The following is a 17113-nucleotide window of genomic DNA, read 5'->3' on the forward strand; positions in this document are numbered from 1 at the left end:
GTACAAAGTATTGATTGTTTTATTAATGTGCATTGTCCCAAATAAATAAAATGAAATTGAAAAAATAAAAGAATTCCCAGTATCGCCCACCTCTAATTGATGTGTTACCAATATTCCTCCATGGAGTCAGATGCTTTGTACATCTGCATTTTAAAGACCCCCCAACCTAGTGGCTCGATGCAGGTATGCTGCATTGTTGCTTTCATTCAGCCGTACTTATTGATGCATTATGTCTGATAGCTCAGCTTGACAATGAACAAACTAAAATATAAGGACGTATTCTGAATGACAGGCAGTTGCATAGCTTAAAGGTCTAATGTACTCGACATACAGTCAGAAAATTTAACTATTATCAGAATCTGCTCTGAGAAGAGGTGTGTGGCTCTGAAAAGAGCCGTTGGGTTGCTGCTTGACAGCAGGACAGTTTACTTGGAGCTGGTGTACTTGGTGACGGCCTTGGTGCCCTCGGACACGGCGTGCTTGGCCAGCTCACCGGGAAGCAGGAGGCGCACGGCGGTCTGGATCTCCCTCGACGTGATGGTCGAGCGCTTGTTGTAGTGAGCCAGGCGGGACGCCTCACCGGCGATGCGCTCGAAGATGTCGTTGACGAACGAGTTCATGATGCTCATGGCCTTGGAAGAGATGCCCGTGTCGGGGTGCACCTGCTTCAGCACCTTGTACACGTAGATGGCGTAGCTCTCCTTCCTGGTCTTTCTCTTCTTCTTGCCGCCCTTGCCGGCGGTCTTAGTCACGGCTTTCTTCGAGCCCTTCTTGGGCGCTGACTTGGCGGGTTCAGGCATTTTCTTTCTTCGCTACTTCACAGCAGAGAATGAGCTGTGCTGGCGACAGAGCGGCTCCTCTTATTCTCTGCACATGCAAATGAGGCTGTGCTGTTCCCCGCCCGTCATTGGTCGAGCTATTGCTCACCGTCTTCAGAGTAAGTCGTTACTGCGCAGTCTCACAATGGAGAGAAGCAAACGCTCCAACGGCGCCTCTGCTTTATGTAACCTGCACAATGCGGCTCAGTGTGAGATCACCTTCAGAGAGCAGATTTTACGACAGCTGCGCAGTGTTTACGGGGAACAGAGAGCGCATTTGGGACATGTGAGAATTTAAAAGAATTTGTGCTGCTTCGTTGTTATTTCTTTACTGACTGCTGCTTCAAATCAAATCCACCTGTTCCCAGCTTATTTTATACATTTAGAATTTATCGATATGGTTCCTGAAATCAAACTGAAAACGTTTAGCTTTAAAGCTTTTCAGTGTTTCTTATGCATTCTAATAAAATTGTTCTACTAAAATGTCCCACATAATTTCAGACAAACAAATCCTTCATTTCACAATCGAGCAGTCACCGGAACATAAGAAACTCCTTTATTAGTCCCACGATGGGGAAATATAAGAAACAATAGTAAAAACAGAAAGAACGACACGTAAACAGAATAAACAAAACGTAAATAATGGAGGACTGTGCTGTTCCCGTCCGGTGATTGGCTGAACGTTTCAGCGTAGTCAAGGGGGGAGTGTACTGCGCAGTCTCTCAACGGAAGCGCTGGAAATCCCCTAAAGCGCCTCTGCATGTCTCGCTTCTTCTCCACGCCATATTGAATCTGTAAAACGGGCTGCAGCTGTTATGTGAAAGTTAAAAAGCGGAGTTTAGTGTGCATATAGTAGTTCCAGTCACCTCACAAGGAAATGCTCCCCGGGAGGCTCCATAAATCCGTTTGCAGTGAAGAGCATCGGATGTAAAAAAACGCCAAAACATACAGCCAGTAATCATTCTTTTCACTAATCTAACATACTGACAAACTGTAGTTATATTTGCTTCCTTTAATTAGAACAATAGTATTTTGGCCAGATTCCCTCGACATTCAGAAGAAACACCTTATAAGTTATTTACAAATCATTTTATCCACACTTTTGAACAAACGACACCAGAACTCTTTAAAGTCAGATGTGTGGCTCTTAAAGGAGCCGTTGTGATTTTTTTTCGCAATGAAATACATACAAGGCAGAAACGAAGTATTAGTAAAGCTTTAGTGTTGTAAAGATTAAAGGTAACATGAATGGCAATAAAATGTTTACTTCTATGAGAAAATAGAATTACTAATAAGTATGGACAGAGCTCTTTATCTGAGGTGTGTGGCTCTTAAAAGAGCCGTTGTGTTCGCGGTTGCTGGGAGTGAGTTTAGCCGCCGAAGCCGTACAGAGTGCGGCCCTGCCTCTTCAGAGCGTACACCACGTCCATGGCGGTCACGGTCTTCCTCTTGGCGTGCTCGGTGTAGGTGACGGCGTCACGGATCACGTTCTCCAGGAACACCTTCAGCACACCGCGGGTCTCCTCGTAGATCAGACCCGAGATACGCTTGACTCCGCCACGGCGAGCCAGACGGCGGATGGCGGGCTTGGTGATGCCCTGGATGTTATCGCGGAGAACTTTACGGTGACGCTTGGCGCCTCCTTTTCCGAGTCCCTTGCCTCCTTTGCCCCTTCCACTCATGGTTACAGTTTCTTCTCTGAACGATCAAAGTCGAATGAAAAAGATGGTAGGGGACTCTTTATGTTACATCTATGGACGTAATAGAGAACACGCGGGTGGTGACTCGCGGCTCCTCCCACTTTGTCAGGGAGTGTTCAGTGATCCGTAAGCGATTAAGACACTGGCCCAAGCAAGTTATTGTGATACTGACGCAGAAACATTCACAGTTTCAGTAACACTTGTACTGTCATGTTAGTTCATGGTTTGTTTTATTAAAGTCTGCATCAGGAATATTTGAATTCAGTTTAGTACATGGTTAACCGTAGTCCACAATATAAAGCGGTCAAATTCTGAAAAGCTTTTTATTCTTATATTTATTTAAAAAAAGATTAAAAATCATTTTAGTATTAAATATAAGTTAAGGTATCTGCTCTGAGGAGTTGTGTTTGGCTCTTAAAAGAGCCGTTGGTTTTTTGTTTGTTTTTTTATAGTCAGCCCGAGCCTTACTTTGCCTTCTCGGTCTTCTTGGGTAGTAGAACCGCCTGGATGTTAGGCAGCACACCGCCCTGAGCGATGGTCACTCCACCCAGCAGCTTGTTGAGCTCCTCATCATTACGAACGGCCAACTGAAGGTGGCGGGGGATGATTCTGGTCTTCTTGTTGTCACGGGCAGCGTTTCCAGCCAGCTCCAGGATCTCAGCGGTCAGATACTCCAGCACAGCCGCTAGATACACCGGGGCTCCTGCACCAACGCGCTCGGCGTAGTTACCCTTCCTGAGCAGTCTGTGGACACGGCCGACAGGGAACTGGAGACCAGCTCGGCTGGAGCGAGTCTTGGGCTTCGCTTTAGCTTTTCCGGTCTTTCCACGTCCAGACATCTTCAGTATTTCTTCTGTTTCCGACAGGAGAAAAATGTAACTCACGCAGCGCGAATTACAGCCTTATGTACCGCTTAAGCCGCTCTCTCATTGGTTAGCAACACCGTGAGAAGAATTGTCCAATCAGAAATGAGATGATGTCAGGCTTCCGCGTTAACTGTAGATGCCGCATTGAGCAGGTTGGGCCGTTGCTGTGATATGTCAGCGCGTCCGCCACATTGGATGTGGCAGATCTACGCTGTGAATTAATACACGTAAATGGGCTGGATTTCGTAAAGCGCCTTTCTACACAGTTCTTTCAGTTAATACGTCTCCTTCACACATGCACTAATATATACTGGGAAACTAAAAGGCACCAAAAACAACGTATCTAACATTCTCTGATAATTCTAAATGTTAAATACTCCATGTGTTTAGGCTGCAAGCATCAAACCAGCGAATTTATGTTTGTAACACTGTTACTGTGATGATAAATGTCTACAATAACCAGATCCTGACATGTAGATGTAACATCTGCAGGTTTATGAATTTAAAAAAAACATTTTTATATTCAGTGATTTTTATCAATTTAAGTATTATTAATGGAAATCTTTAATACAAAAAATTAAAGTTTGCAAATCAAAATAATTCACTGCAGTAGACACTGATCTACTTCACTTTCTTTTAGCAATGAAACTGTACACTAAAATTATAGATCCATGTTTTATTGCATTTATTAAAACTTTATGTCAAAAAGGTAAAACGAAAAAGCTATTGCCAACTTTTGTGAAGTGTTATTATTATTATTATTATTATTATTATTATTATTATTATTATTATTATTATTATTATTATTATTACACAAAAACCAGGGGCCAAGAAGCACAAATGCAAACATAGAGTGATGAACAGACGGTGGGCAGAAGGTTTGGAAGATCTTTGATTGTTTGGCCGATCAGGCACAGATCATCAGAGAGGGATCACTGATCTCCTTTACTTTTTTTTTTAAATAAAGCCTTTATTCAAAATTATTTGGCAAACAAACAGCCACATCACAACAAAACACAACAACATGAATTCACATTACATATTCATCATTTTTATATACCTTTAAAATATTCCAAGGCAGGGGGCTGTTATTCATCTGTCCAATAGTTTTCCTCCTCCTCAGATCCACGATAATATTCCTAAAAACATCACTGTTAATCATTTTTTGTTCAGTAACTGTCTTGGTTCTTGTTTTCCGAATGTGGGTATTGATTATGCACATAATTAACCAAAACAACTTTCTTTTACTATCGATCATTCTTTCTTTAAATAATCCATACATTACAGACCTCTCATTAATATCTACATCAAACCCAACATCGACCATTTTACTTCTTATTTCTGTTGTTCGGTAACATCCAGGAGGAAATGCTGCAGGGTTTCATCTTCATCACAATTATTAGGACATTTCTTTGTGGTGACATAACAGCTCCACTGTACAACTGCTCTAACAGGAAGTCTGCCAACAGAAATGAGCCAAACAGGATCTCTTAGGTTTTCTGAAATAGTTTTTTCATTTACATTTCTAATAATTTGAGAGATTTCATCATTATTCACATATTTATATTTTATCGGTTCCCCATTGTTTTTTTCATTAATTATGTCATAGATTTGCTTTGTACTTAAAGTATTCCAGTTTATATTTAAAATAATCCCAATTTGTAATAAAATTTCCAAACAGAAGTTTATAAAAGGGAGCACCAGATCTTTGCTCTTCCTCTCAGTTTCATCCACTGATTTTCAGTTCCTTTAATCCAAAATGCTCTTCTGTTCATTGCAGATGTTTTTAATAAATGGGATTTTAATGCTCAGATCTGTTGCTCCCAAACCACCATTTCTTTTATTTTTATACTTCAATATTCTTTGTGTTACCTCACGGTTTGTTCCCCATATCAGTTTTACACACAATTTACTAAGTGTCATAATGACTTTGTGTGGGGGAGGAAACACAGTGGCAAGAAAAAGAAGTTTAGAAACGATGTGAGTTTTAACAATTTTAATGAGTGCTTTATAATTAGTGTTTTTATTTTCCCATTTTAAGACTTCTTCTTTAACCAATTTATGTGGCAACTATCGTTTCCAGTAATCCATATTCCTAAGACTTTGATTTCATTCCTAACCTGGATGTCTATGATGGGCCTGTTTAAGCTTCTATCCACACACCTTCAGTTTTGTCCTTGTTCAGCATGGCTCCAGATGCTGATTCGTACTGTTTGAGGTATCATTTAATCTCTCTAGTTCTTCTTGATTTTTTATAATTACAGTGACATCATGTGCATAAGCCATGGCAATCCCTTTATGTGTCTCATCAAGCATACAGCCTTTAAAATGAGGATCTTTATTAATTATTTTTAATAAAGGACTGATGGCTAATACATATAATGCTGCACTTAAAGGACACCCTTGCTTCACTCCACGGGAAATCTCAAATGGTTCACTCAAGGTCCCGTTAACCTTTATTTGCACTATAGATCTTTTATATAACAGTTGGAGCATTTTAACAAACTCTTCATGGATCCCATATTTCCTCATCACTGCCCACAGACAGGTGTGTGAGACAAAGTCAAAGGTTTTCCTCTGATCCAGACCGAGAATGTAGAAATCTGTATCTTTACCGGCATATACAACCTCTCTCAAGGTGCACAAGTTATCCCACATTTGACGACCTCTAATGCCACAAGTTTGCTCTTTATTAGAAAGAGCTTTATTTGTCACATACATTTACATGCAGTGAGATTCATTCTCTGCATTTAACCCATCACACACATGGAGTATGTAGTACACACAGCACAGCATGGAGCAGGGGGCAGCCAAAGGGCGCCCGGGGAGCAACCTGGGGGGGTGGGCTTGCTCAGGGACCCACAGTGATGCCAGCCCAAGGATTTGAACCAGGGTCCTCTCAGTGATGAACCCTCTTCTTCTCTCCTAGGCCACCTGGGGATTATTAGATTATTTAATCTAATATATCATTAAATCTATTCATCATAATTTTTGCCAATATTTTATAATCTACATTCATTAAAATTGTCTCTAATTATTTAAATCACATTTATCCCCTTTCTTATATAATAAACACATAATTCCTTGATAAAAGGAATCACTTAATTTTTCTTTTTGTACACCATCGTTCAGTGCTGAGGTTAAAAGTTTAATTACATCTTCTAAATATAGTTTATAAAATTCAGCAGGGAGGCCGTCAGGACCTGGGGATTTATTAATATTTAATTGATTAATGGCTGCTATAACTTCATCCTTCTTAATTTCTCCTATCAGTGAAGAAAAGGTTGTATCATTGAAGGGGGAGACCACTTTAAGTAAGGATTCAACAGCTTCTTTATCTGAGGGTAAAAACATGGACACACAGCTCTGCCTAATAATTATTCTTTTATCATTTTCTTCATAAAGTATTTTATCTGTAAGATCTTTATTGCTGTGATAAAATTGCTGCTACGCCTCTTCTGACTAAAGGAAATTACATAATTGATGTTACAATTTTCATTACATCCAGTAGATTTTTGCATATTATATAATAATTCATTATTTATCAAATCTTTATTAGTCTTCAAATCATTCAAATCATGTTCCTCTGCTTCAGTTCTTGTTTTTATACATTTCAGTTTTCTATATTTATTAACATATTCATTATATTCTAAATTTTAAACATTTCCTGCGTCCTCAGGAGGAATCATCAGCCCTGCTTTGTTTTTTAGTGTCATCAAATGATGCAGCATCTGTCCATCACAGCACTCACAGCTTATTCAGGGCCTGGCAACCAACAAACCCTGAGATGTAAAAAGAGCGTCGTCCACACACGGCTGCAGGGATGGAGGCTCGTTAGTTTCCTCTGCAGCTGGAGAAAGGGGCGTGGTCTCACGTGGAAACACGCCGCACCATCAGACAGCTGATCGCAAACTGGCCTAATGGGAGGTTGTTATTCCAGACCCCTAAAAACACACACACACACACACAAACACACACACAAACAAACACACACACAGAAACACACACACACACACACACACACGCGTGCGCTTCAAGGTACCTGAAATGTTTTAGTGAGCTCAGTGATGTTCACCTCAGCTGTTGAAGCTCAGGGTCAAACCCATTTACCGCACACAAGCATCTGGACCAGACGTATTAACGTGTCCTGAAGACCTGCGCTGACCAGCTGACATCTGTGTTTTGAAGGAATATATTCATAGTATATGCCATATGTATATCTTATGTACATTTACTTGCCTGAGAAATTTGTCTTGGACTAGAAGATAAACATAGCTGATTAAAATACAGAAGTACATAATGTTTGGTTTCAGCCAAGAACAGCTGGTTCAGGGTTTGTCTCTAACACAGACACAAGTACTCTCTCTGCACAGCCCCTGATGGAGACGATAAAGGAAAGACTCCAAGGTCATCTGAACACCCAGCTGTTGAAATTCTCTGTTTTCCACATTTTGTTTTGTATATGATGTAAACAAGACTGATAAGCTGTGACTATGAAACTGTAAACTGAAAAAGAAGGTGCCAGCACTTCATGTTGGAGCAGCAGCTTGTCTACAGCTGAGAGGAAGAGGATAGACAAGCTCATCAGGAAAGCCAGCTCTGTCCTAGGATGTCCTCTCGACTCAGTGCAGGTGGTGGGAGACAGAAGGACTCTGACCAAAATAACATCACTGATGGACAAGGTCTCCCATCCCATGCATGAAACTGTTGCTGAGCTGGAGAGCTCCTTCAGTGACAGACTGCTGCATCCTAAATGCACAAAGGAGCGTTACCGCAGATCCTTCCTCCCAGCAGCTGTAAGACTTTATAACCATCACTGCTCCCAACAAAAACCACAATAGCCTACACAATGTAGGATAATATATAATATACTGTAAATAGTCCGGCCTGTTAAGGTTCAACACACAGGCACATCATGTACATTGTATATAGTGTTATTATTAGTAGTATTAAGGTTAATATTGTTTGTTGATTTTATATATATTCTTTTCCTAATAGTGTGAATTATTATATCTTTATTTATATTTATAATAACTGCGGCTGCTGTTACACCCAAATTTCCCCTCTGTGGGACAATAAAGGCTGTTTCTTCTTCTTCTTCTTCTTCTTCTTCATGTCATACCCGCGGGCATACAGTCTGACCCAGATTAATCTGTAAAACTGTTTGAAATGGCTTAATTAAATTTAATAATTGGACTCCTTATTCTGTTGTTTGAGTCTCATTCCTGTTCGAACACGCAGAAACCTGAAGGTTTAAGCAGCAACACTCTTATTATTTACATGTCTTCAGTTTACAGTGATATTCAGCCTCTCACTGAAACTGTGTGCGATTCCCACCTGCTTCAGAAAGTCCATCATAGTCCCTAAAGAACCACCCCAGCAGCCCCGATGACTTCAGGCCCATAGCGCTCACCTCTGTGGTGATGAAATGTTTTGAGAGACTCATCAAATCAGACAGATTACAGCTCAGCATTCAGCACCATGGTTCCCTCCAGGCTGGTCTCTAAGCTGCTGGACCTGGGCCTGGGCCCATCACTGTGCAGGTGGGTTCACAGCTTCCTGACCAGCAGACCACAGGTGGTATGAGTGGGTCACCTCACCTCATCCTCCCTCACCCTCAACACCGGATCCCCCCAAGGCTGTGTGCTCAGCCCTCTGCTGTACTCACTGTACACCCACTCTCTCCAACCTGCAGGACATTTACTCCAAGCAGTGCAGACTGAGGGCCATGAAGGTCCTCAAACAGCCCAGCCCCCCCGGACACTCTCCCTGCTCCCATCAGGCCGGCGTTCCCGCTGCCTGAGGACTGAGACTGAAAGGTTGAAGAAGAGTTTTTACTCGAGCCCTAAACTGGACTATTATTGCACAATGTAAATTGTAATATTATATTATATTATGTTATTCTGTGTATAGTGAATTACTTCTTTTTCTTTCTTTTTTTTTCAATCGTTGCTACGTTGTGTAAAAATCAGAGAGGAAAACAAGCTGAATGCCAACATTCATTTATTTATTGTTTCTTATTATTCATTGATGGTAATGTTAATAATGATGGGTGTAGCTATGTTCAGTTATATCGGGATCAAATAATCTGCACAGCTTTCACAGAAACAAAGACTAATATGGAGAGACTTCCTCAGACAGCTGCAGGCTTTCAGACCGTGTAGGTGGAGACTGACAGCAAACTGGTCTTTGCTGTGTTCATGCATCTGTTTGCACAGGAGGAAGATCTGAAACAATGAAGACTCAACACAGACGGGAACTGTCACGGCCTTCTAACCTTCAAACCCAAAACTATTCCAAACACAAGGCCGTCGGTGACAACAGGCCGTTTGCTTCTGGTACGCAATACAGACTTGATTGTTTGATTAAATAACTGTCATTTATTTACAGCAAAATACAGAGAAAAAATGGCAAAAATCACTTATGACTCGATGTAACAAAATGAACTTAATCTGAGTTCACAAGTGCTAAAAGTGGTTCAAAAATGATTTAACAACCTCCCGTCTACACTCCGGACATTTGACAAACAAAAGACTTCCAGCACGCCAGTGCTGACGTGTTTCAGCATGTGTGCATGTCTGAAAGCATGAAGGGGAGGTGGCTGAGGGGCTGACAGAGGTTTGAATATAACTGACGCTCAGTGTGGCTGAAGGAAACGGCTCCATCTGTGATCCTGACTCACCTGATATGTCCTCGGGTCTGAAAGCTGCACAGATGATGACTGCTTTCCATCTGAGAGCTGCTCCCGCTGCTTTCACCTACATACACCAGCAACAATCAGAGGAGTTAGTTCAGAGTAATGTAGTTAAGTAAGACTAACTCCATTGTTTAGAGGCTGGTTTCACTGCAGGACTGTACAGTATCATCTGCAACATCAGCAAATTCTGTTTTCAAAAAGTTACAATGGCCAAATACGATTAAAAAAATAATAATTATTCAGTCTTACAGCACAGTGGTGCCATGTTTGCACTGTTGCCTCAAATATTACACAGTTAACAGCAATGCAACAAATGGGTAGCACATTTATGTCTAATTATAGCATCTAACTAATTATGCAGCTTCATACAGCCTCATAAAGCAGGAATCATCCATATTTTTTTAAACAAACTCAATCCAACATCCACAAAACAAACAGGTTCCTCTTACACAAAGTCCTGAAATTCACAGAAAATAAGATAAACAGCTTCATGTAACACAAACAGTCATAAAAAAGTGCCATTAGACACACAACATTCAGACAGTAAGTATATTATTTGTTAATCAGTGTAATTTCCATTTGATTTTATATATAACATAAACTTATATAGACGTTTCTCACCTACTGGTTTATAATGTAGTTACATTTATAACATCTCACCTTCATATTCACGTTCTCTGCACTGTAAAAGCTAAAGTGCTTCTTGTTATCATCTCTCTGTTCTGTGTATGATTTGCTTCCCTTTAGGCGTCTGAGCCTCCTTTCTGCTCCAAATCACATTTGATAATCACGTCAACTAAACTGAGAAAACAGCCTTGAAGCTGATTTCAGCTCTTGCACATTTTTCATACATTTCTGTTTAAATTCAACAGAGTTCTGATCTGTTTGGCAGCTCGGGCCTCCATACATGTCATTCACATCAGTTCTGTAAGAGCAGCGAACACCGCGCAGCTCTGTTTTGACCTTCTTGTACTTTCTTTTGCAGTGGACTGATCACACTGTAATAATCCAGCTGTGACAGGAAGAAAATAACGGCTCCAAACAGCTACCTGGAGGCGCTCCACGTGTTACATGTCTTATCTTTGACAGAATAGGATAAAAATAAAATACTGTGCCTCTGGGTTTATAATTACAGACACCGTAGGACATCATGAATAAGATCATGGCTCAGGTAAAATCAGGTAACACTACAAACATACATTTATGTAAGTGGTCGACTGAGCGGCCAGCCGATCGTTTACATCCAGATAAAACTGATTAATGCTGCTGAAAGCTGGTTGCACCTGACAGTCGTACCGCCGGATTCTGGCAAAGTGGAATAATTTTTAATTCTGGTGTGCTCATCAACAAACATTTCTCAGTACACAAATTTATGAGAAAAAAACAGAATTTACAATTATTTTTTTAAATTATTCTAAATGACCTTCACATGGTGGACTCTCCTTAATAGTGTTAAGCAAACGCTTCACTTCTTCGACCGTTACTTTTTAAATGTAAAGTGACTATTTTTCAAGCTCAAATCTGTGAGGCGTCTCCGTCCTGTGATGAAAGCACTCACTAAAATAATCTGCACTTTATGAAGTTTTGGTCAAAAATCCCTCCAACTCTGAACACACTGCACATGATTTGCATCTCTAGCCTGTTTAACAATTTAATTATTTCTGTAACAGTTTCTTTGCATATTTATTATTTACACACCGATTCATTTCATTTATTGAAGTTACATAATTTCATATCCTTCTATTTATTAGCTAGTCAGACTCACCTGTGTCTTTTTTTTCCCCCATTATTAATTCTTGATCTATCCACAGTCTTCCTAAATGTTCGTCCCTGTTTTGTAAGTGGTGTGCACCTTCCAATCACATTCATAAATGAAGTATATTAATAGCACCAATAAATACGGCATTAAAATGTTTTCAACACCCTGTTGGAAACTTCACCTTCCTTACAAACAGACTTAAATTGTTACATCTATAAATTCATGCTGTTAATATAATTTGGGTAGTAGTAAAAGAAAATCTGAATGATGCTCTTGGGAGTATTCAGTTTCTTATTTATGAATGATTGAAGGGGTGCTCAGCTTAGAAAACAATGACTGTAAATAGATTTAAACTTTAATGAGGGGAGGGCCACTCGTGATTCCTTTTAAATGCAACTTTTAGCTCAAATAAATGAGCACATCAAATCTTATGAACTAAACATCAAAGGACTTCAGTATTCCAACACATTAGGGTCATAGAAACAGTCTATAGACTTGTAGACCATTGGTGCTTTGCTGCACTGACAAACTGCAGCTGTTTAATAAGCATTTGACCACCACATTGTAACGTGAGGCGGAGGTGTGCAGGTGGACAGTGAGCGTCAATTTCTATCCTTCCAAAAAGAAAAGCACAAGCTGGAACATGTTACGCAGAAATCTGCTATAGAATGAATACATGAGAAAAAAGGGTAACCTCACATGTTACTGGAATAGCCTTGAAAAACGGTTATAGGAATTTAGTCTTCCTGAAAGTGTGTGGCTCTTAAAAGAGCCGTTGTGTTAAGACTGTTACAGGATCAGTTTAAGCCCTCTCTCCGCGGATGCGGCGGGCCAGCTGGATGTCTTTGGGCATGATGGTGACCCTCTTGGCGTGGATGGCGCACAGGTTGGTGTCCTCGAACAGGCCGACCAAGTAAGCCTCGCTGGCCTCCTGCAGAGCCATGACGGCGGAGCTCTGGAAGCGCAGGTCGGTCTTGAAGTCCTGAGCGATCTCCCTGACCAGGCGCTGGAAGGGCAGCTTGCGGATCAGCAGCTCGGTGGATTTCTGGTAGCGACGGATCTCTCTGAGGGCCACGGTGCCGGGCCTGTAGCGGTGAGGCTTCTTCACTCCGCCGGTGGCCGGGGCGCTCTTACGGGCAGCTTTGGTAGCGAGCTGCTTCCTGGGAGCTTTTCCTCCGGTGGATTTACGGGCGGTCTGCTTGGTCCTGGCCATTTTAGCTTCTAGTTCAAGCTGTCTTTACAACAAAAGACGGAATGACGAACTACAGCGAGCAGCGGGCTTATATGCAAAATGCCGGCGCTACGGCAGCGTTGATTGGTCCAGAGACGCATGCCACGTGCGAGGAATCAGCCCGGCTATTGGACCAAAGGAATTTGAAAAGTTCAAGGAAACCACTCCCCCACGGCAGTCGAAGTGGGCGCCTTCAAAGAAAAAAGTAAATAAAAGTCATTTTTAATAAGATGAGAACAACAAATTACAGGGACTGGTATTTCAAATTAGTATACCTCACAATATATACGAAAATAAACACAACCTCTGTGTATCTTTGTTTAAGATCCTTTATTTTGCTTGTGTAGGCATGCTGTTATTGTCAGGATCTTTACCTTAAGTTTAATTTTATGGAATAACTTTGGGAGTTATATGACACAGAAAAGCTACCTTATTCAGTATTAATCTGCAAAGCAGTGCAAAAAAAAAACAAGCTCACAGGATAATTAACAGCGACTGAAGGACAGGTTTGCTTTGACAGAATCTTTATAGAGTAAATAACTTTTTAAATAAATAAGTGTTTTATAGTTTATTCAACTCTGCAGAACAGGATTACTTTTCAGATGAGGTGGGGGGGGACCTTGTAAATATAAGTCAGATCAAACCAGTTTAACTGCCAAAGTCATCATTTGATCATTCACAGCATCCCCACTTTTTTCTGTTATACTTTGACAGTGATACAGTTTAACATGATCACCTGTGAGACATCACAAAGGGGTTTAACTGACCGATACCACAAGGCTGGACAGGAAAGTTCTGTTGTGGTTAATCAAGTGCATCATGAACACGTGTGGAAAACAGGCAACAAAGTTGCTGAATGGAAAATGATCAACAATGAACCTTAAATGCTGTTGCTGACCTCAGGAAGAGGAAACAGCCTGAAGCCCAGCAGTCATCTCTGTTAGTTCTGATCGGCTGAAATTTTATATCATTGTGGAACCTCAAAGATTGCAGAACACCTCACACCGAGGCTTACAGGAAGTGATCCTGATCGTAGCTGTGTATGTGTGTGTGAAATGATGAGACAGAACTGGATCTGTGGTTCTTTTATTAACAGCCAGCTGGGATGCAGAAATCCTCGGGCCATGTTGGAAAGCCCTGTGACCGGAGCACACACGCACATACCAATGTCACCCACACACACCGACTCAAAACACACAGACGGGAGATTACAATCCAAAATAAACATTTAATAGAAAAGAGGAGTTCTGGTGAAAGTTTACACAAGTGACACAGTGAAACAGGAAACCAGCATCTAAAAGTCAGAAGGAAAAGTTGATTGTATAAGAGGAATATTATGACATGGAATAACAGCATAAAGCACTGAATACAATATTTTATATTAAACTTTTCAGTTTTAAAGTTAAACTTTTTTTAAATTGGTGGCAGTGCCATGAATTAAGAAAGTTATATATGCAAACATTTGTGTGTAATGGGCCAAATTTCAAATAAACTCCTGTTAAAGTATCTACTTACTGAGAAGCCAAATTTGAGTACAATAGAAATATTTAAATATAAACTGGTGGAGATCCAAATAAAAAGTGCATCTTTTCTGAAATTTTATGATTTACATTTTCTGGCAGCACTCTGCCATTTTATTCACTTCCTGTGTGTCAATGAGCTGCTATGGTACAAAAAAAAAACTGTTACCAAACAGCACAAATAAGACAAAACAGCCAGCAGGGCTGTTACATGTTCAACCTAAAAGGAAATCTGTCATGTACAGTCTGTTAGGAAACCATGTTAGAGAGCAAACATCTGTATTTTAGATCACTCTGAAAGCTTAATGAGAGCCACTGAACAAACATTTAAATTGTTGACAACATTATGTGCAACTTGGAAACATGTACGTGTAGTGATATACAGGCAGATATGTTCTATCAGTACATTTAAAACACACAAACTTCGTAAAGTCAGGATTTTGAAGTTTGTTAGTTTTTTTAAATCTGCTCTAAGAAGAGATGTGTGGCTCTGAAAAGAGCCGTTGGGTTGCTGCTTGACAGCAGGACAGTTTACTTGGAGCTGGTGTACTTGGTGACGGCCTTGGTGCCCTCGGACACGGCGTGCTTGGCCAGCTCACCGGGAAGCAGGAGGCGCACGGCGGTCTGGATCTCCCTCGACGTGATGGTCGAACGCTTGTTGTAGTGAGCCAGGCGGGACGCCTCACCGGCGATGCGCTCGAAGATGTCGTTGACGAACGAGTTCATGATGCTCATGGCCTTGGAAGAGATGCCCGTGTCGGGGTGCACCTGCTTCAGCACCTTGTACACGTAGATGGCGTAGCTCTCCTTCCTAGTCTTTCTCTTCTTCTTGCCGCCCTTGCCGGCGGTCTTAGTCACGGCTTTCTTCGAGCCCTTCTTGGGCGCTGACTTGGCGGGTTCAGGCATTTTCTTTCTTCGCTACTTCATAGCAGAGAATGAGCTGTGCTGGCGACAGAGCGGCTCCTCTTATTCTCCCTGTATGCAAATGAGGGTGTGCAATTCCCCGTCCGTCATTGGTCGAGCTCTTGCTCACAATCTTCAGAGTAAGGCGTTACTGCGCAGTCTCACAATGGAGAGAAACAAACGCTCCAACGGCGCCTCTGCTTTATGTAACCTGCACAATGCGGCTCAGTGTTCGTGAGATCACCTTCAGAAAGCAGATTTTACGACAGCTGCGCAGTGTTTACGGGGAACAGAGAGCGCATTTGGGACAAAAGAATATGTGTTGCTTCATTGTCTCAAGACACATTTGTCTCAGTTCCCATTCATGTTTAATAATTTGATATAGTTCTTAGGAGTTAAACTGAAACGTTTTATTTTAGATTTTGCTTCAGATTTAACTGACATTTAAAGCTATAATGTAACTTTATATACAGCCAAATAATTGAACAAAAAAAATTTTGTTTTACAATCAGGCATGTGAGCAGAACATGAGACCTAGAGAGCAGATTATGTACTTGGTAATTAATATCTAACCCGTAAGTTTTGTTGTTCTATATTGAGAACATTTCAACACAGCTCCAATAAGCGTAATGTTAACAGAACAGAGCTCTTTATCTGAGATGTGTGGCTCTTAAAAGAGCCGTTGTTGTCTCGGTTGCTGGGAGTGAGTTTAGCCGCCGAAGCCGTACAGAGTGCGGCCCTGCCTCTTCAGAGCGTACACCACGTCCATGGCGGTCACGGTCTTCCTCTTGGCGTGCTCGGTGTAGGTGACGGCGTCACGGATCACGTTCTCCAGGAACACCTTCAGCACACCGCGGGTCTCCTCGTAGATCAGACCCGAGATACGCTTGACTCCGCCACGGCGAGCCAGACGGCGGATGGCGGGCTTGGTGATGCCCTGGATGTTATCGCGGAGAACTTTACGGTGACGCTTGGCGCCTCCTTTTCCGAGTCCCTTGCCTCCTTTGCCCCTTCCACTCATGGTTACAGTTTCTTCTTTGAACGACCAAAGTCGAATGAAAGCCATGCTGCAGGCTCCCTGTAGTTATTGATCAACTGCGGACGTAATAGAGAACAGGCTGCTCGAGTTATTCTGGGGCGTCGAAATTCAGGGGCCCCACCCATTGTGACCACCTCATTGTGGAACTGAATTATTTATTTACTTATTTTTAATATACATAGTGTAGGGATTATAACTCATGTTGTTCTTTAAACACTTGCTGAACGTTAAAAACTAATCACAGCGTCCACATCAGCGACTAAATGCAGAAAATCTTTTTTTTTTTACATTTTACCTGATAACTTTACTGCTGTACCAAATGAAATGTAAGCAAAATGTTTTCACTAACTGTAAACATAAGCATGTCCATTTCATTCTGAAGAAATAAATTACACTTTTCTTTAATCCCATTAATTTAAAGTAATCTATTTATTAAAATATGTAGGAAGAAGCAGAAAGAAAATGGATTTTGCACATTATCTGGTATCTAGTTACTCAAGTCAGAATGAGCACAATGGAAATATTTAAATATAAACTGGCCTGGTTTATCCACCGAACAAACATATAATGAAAAGAAAAT

General features: G+C 41.2%; 4 protein-coding genes across 4 annotated transcripts; all 4 read right to left on the minus strand.

Moving 5' to 3' along the window:
- Positions 1-356: 356 nt before the first annotated feature.
- LOC115791948 (histone H2B 1/2) lies at positions 357-828 on the minus strand. The gene has a single exon (XM_030746257.1). It carries the CDS (start codon positions 798-800, stop codon positions 426-428), a length of 375 nt encoding a protein of 124 aa, XP_030602117.1. The 5' UTR covers positions 801-828; the 3' UTR covers positions 357-425.
- An 851-nt stretch (positions 829-1679) lies between these two features.
- On the minus strand, positions 1680-16532 carry LOC115791868 (uncharacterized). The gene is made up of 4 exons (XM_030746156.1): positions 16209-16532; positions 15127-15475; positions 12725-13075; positions 1680-2516 (listed from the first exon to the last, which is right to left on the minus strand). The coding sequence occupies exons 1-4, from the start codon at positions 16513-16515 to the stop codon at positions 2189-2191; spliced, it is 1335 nt and encodes a 444-aa protein (XP_030602016.1). The 5' UTR covers positions 16516-16532; the 3' UTR covers positions 1680-2188.
- Positions 2813-3374, minus strand: LOC115791745 (histone H2A-like). The gene has a single exon (XM_030745975.1). The coding sequence runs from the start codon at positions 3355-3357 to the stop codon at positions 2983-2985; it is 375 nt and encodes a 124-aa protein (XP_030601835.1). The 5' UTR covers positions 3358-3374; the 3' UTR covers positions 2813-2982.
- Positions 14280-15505, minus strand: LOC115791746 (histone H2B 1/2). Its single transcript, XM_030745976.1, has one exon. The coding sequence runs from the start codon at positions 15495-15497 to the stop codon at positions 15123-15125; it is 375 nt and encodes a 124-aa protein (XP_030601836.1). The 5' UTR covers positions 15498-15505; the 3' UTR covers positions 14280-15122.
- Positions 16533-17113: the final 581 nt, after the last annotated feature.

Source organism: Archocentrus centrarchus, chromosome 14 (genome assembly GCF_007364275.1).
Source record: "Archocentrus centrarchus isolate MPI-CPG fArcCen1 chromosome 14, fArcCen1, whole genome shotgun sequence".
NCBI classification, from domain to species: domain Eukaryota; kingdom Metazoa; phylum Chordata; class Actinopteri; order Cichliformes; family Cichlidae; genus Archocentrus; species Archocentrus centrarchus.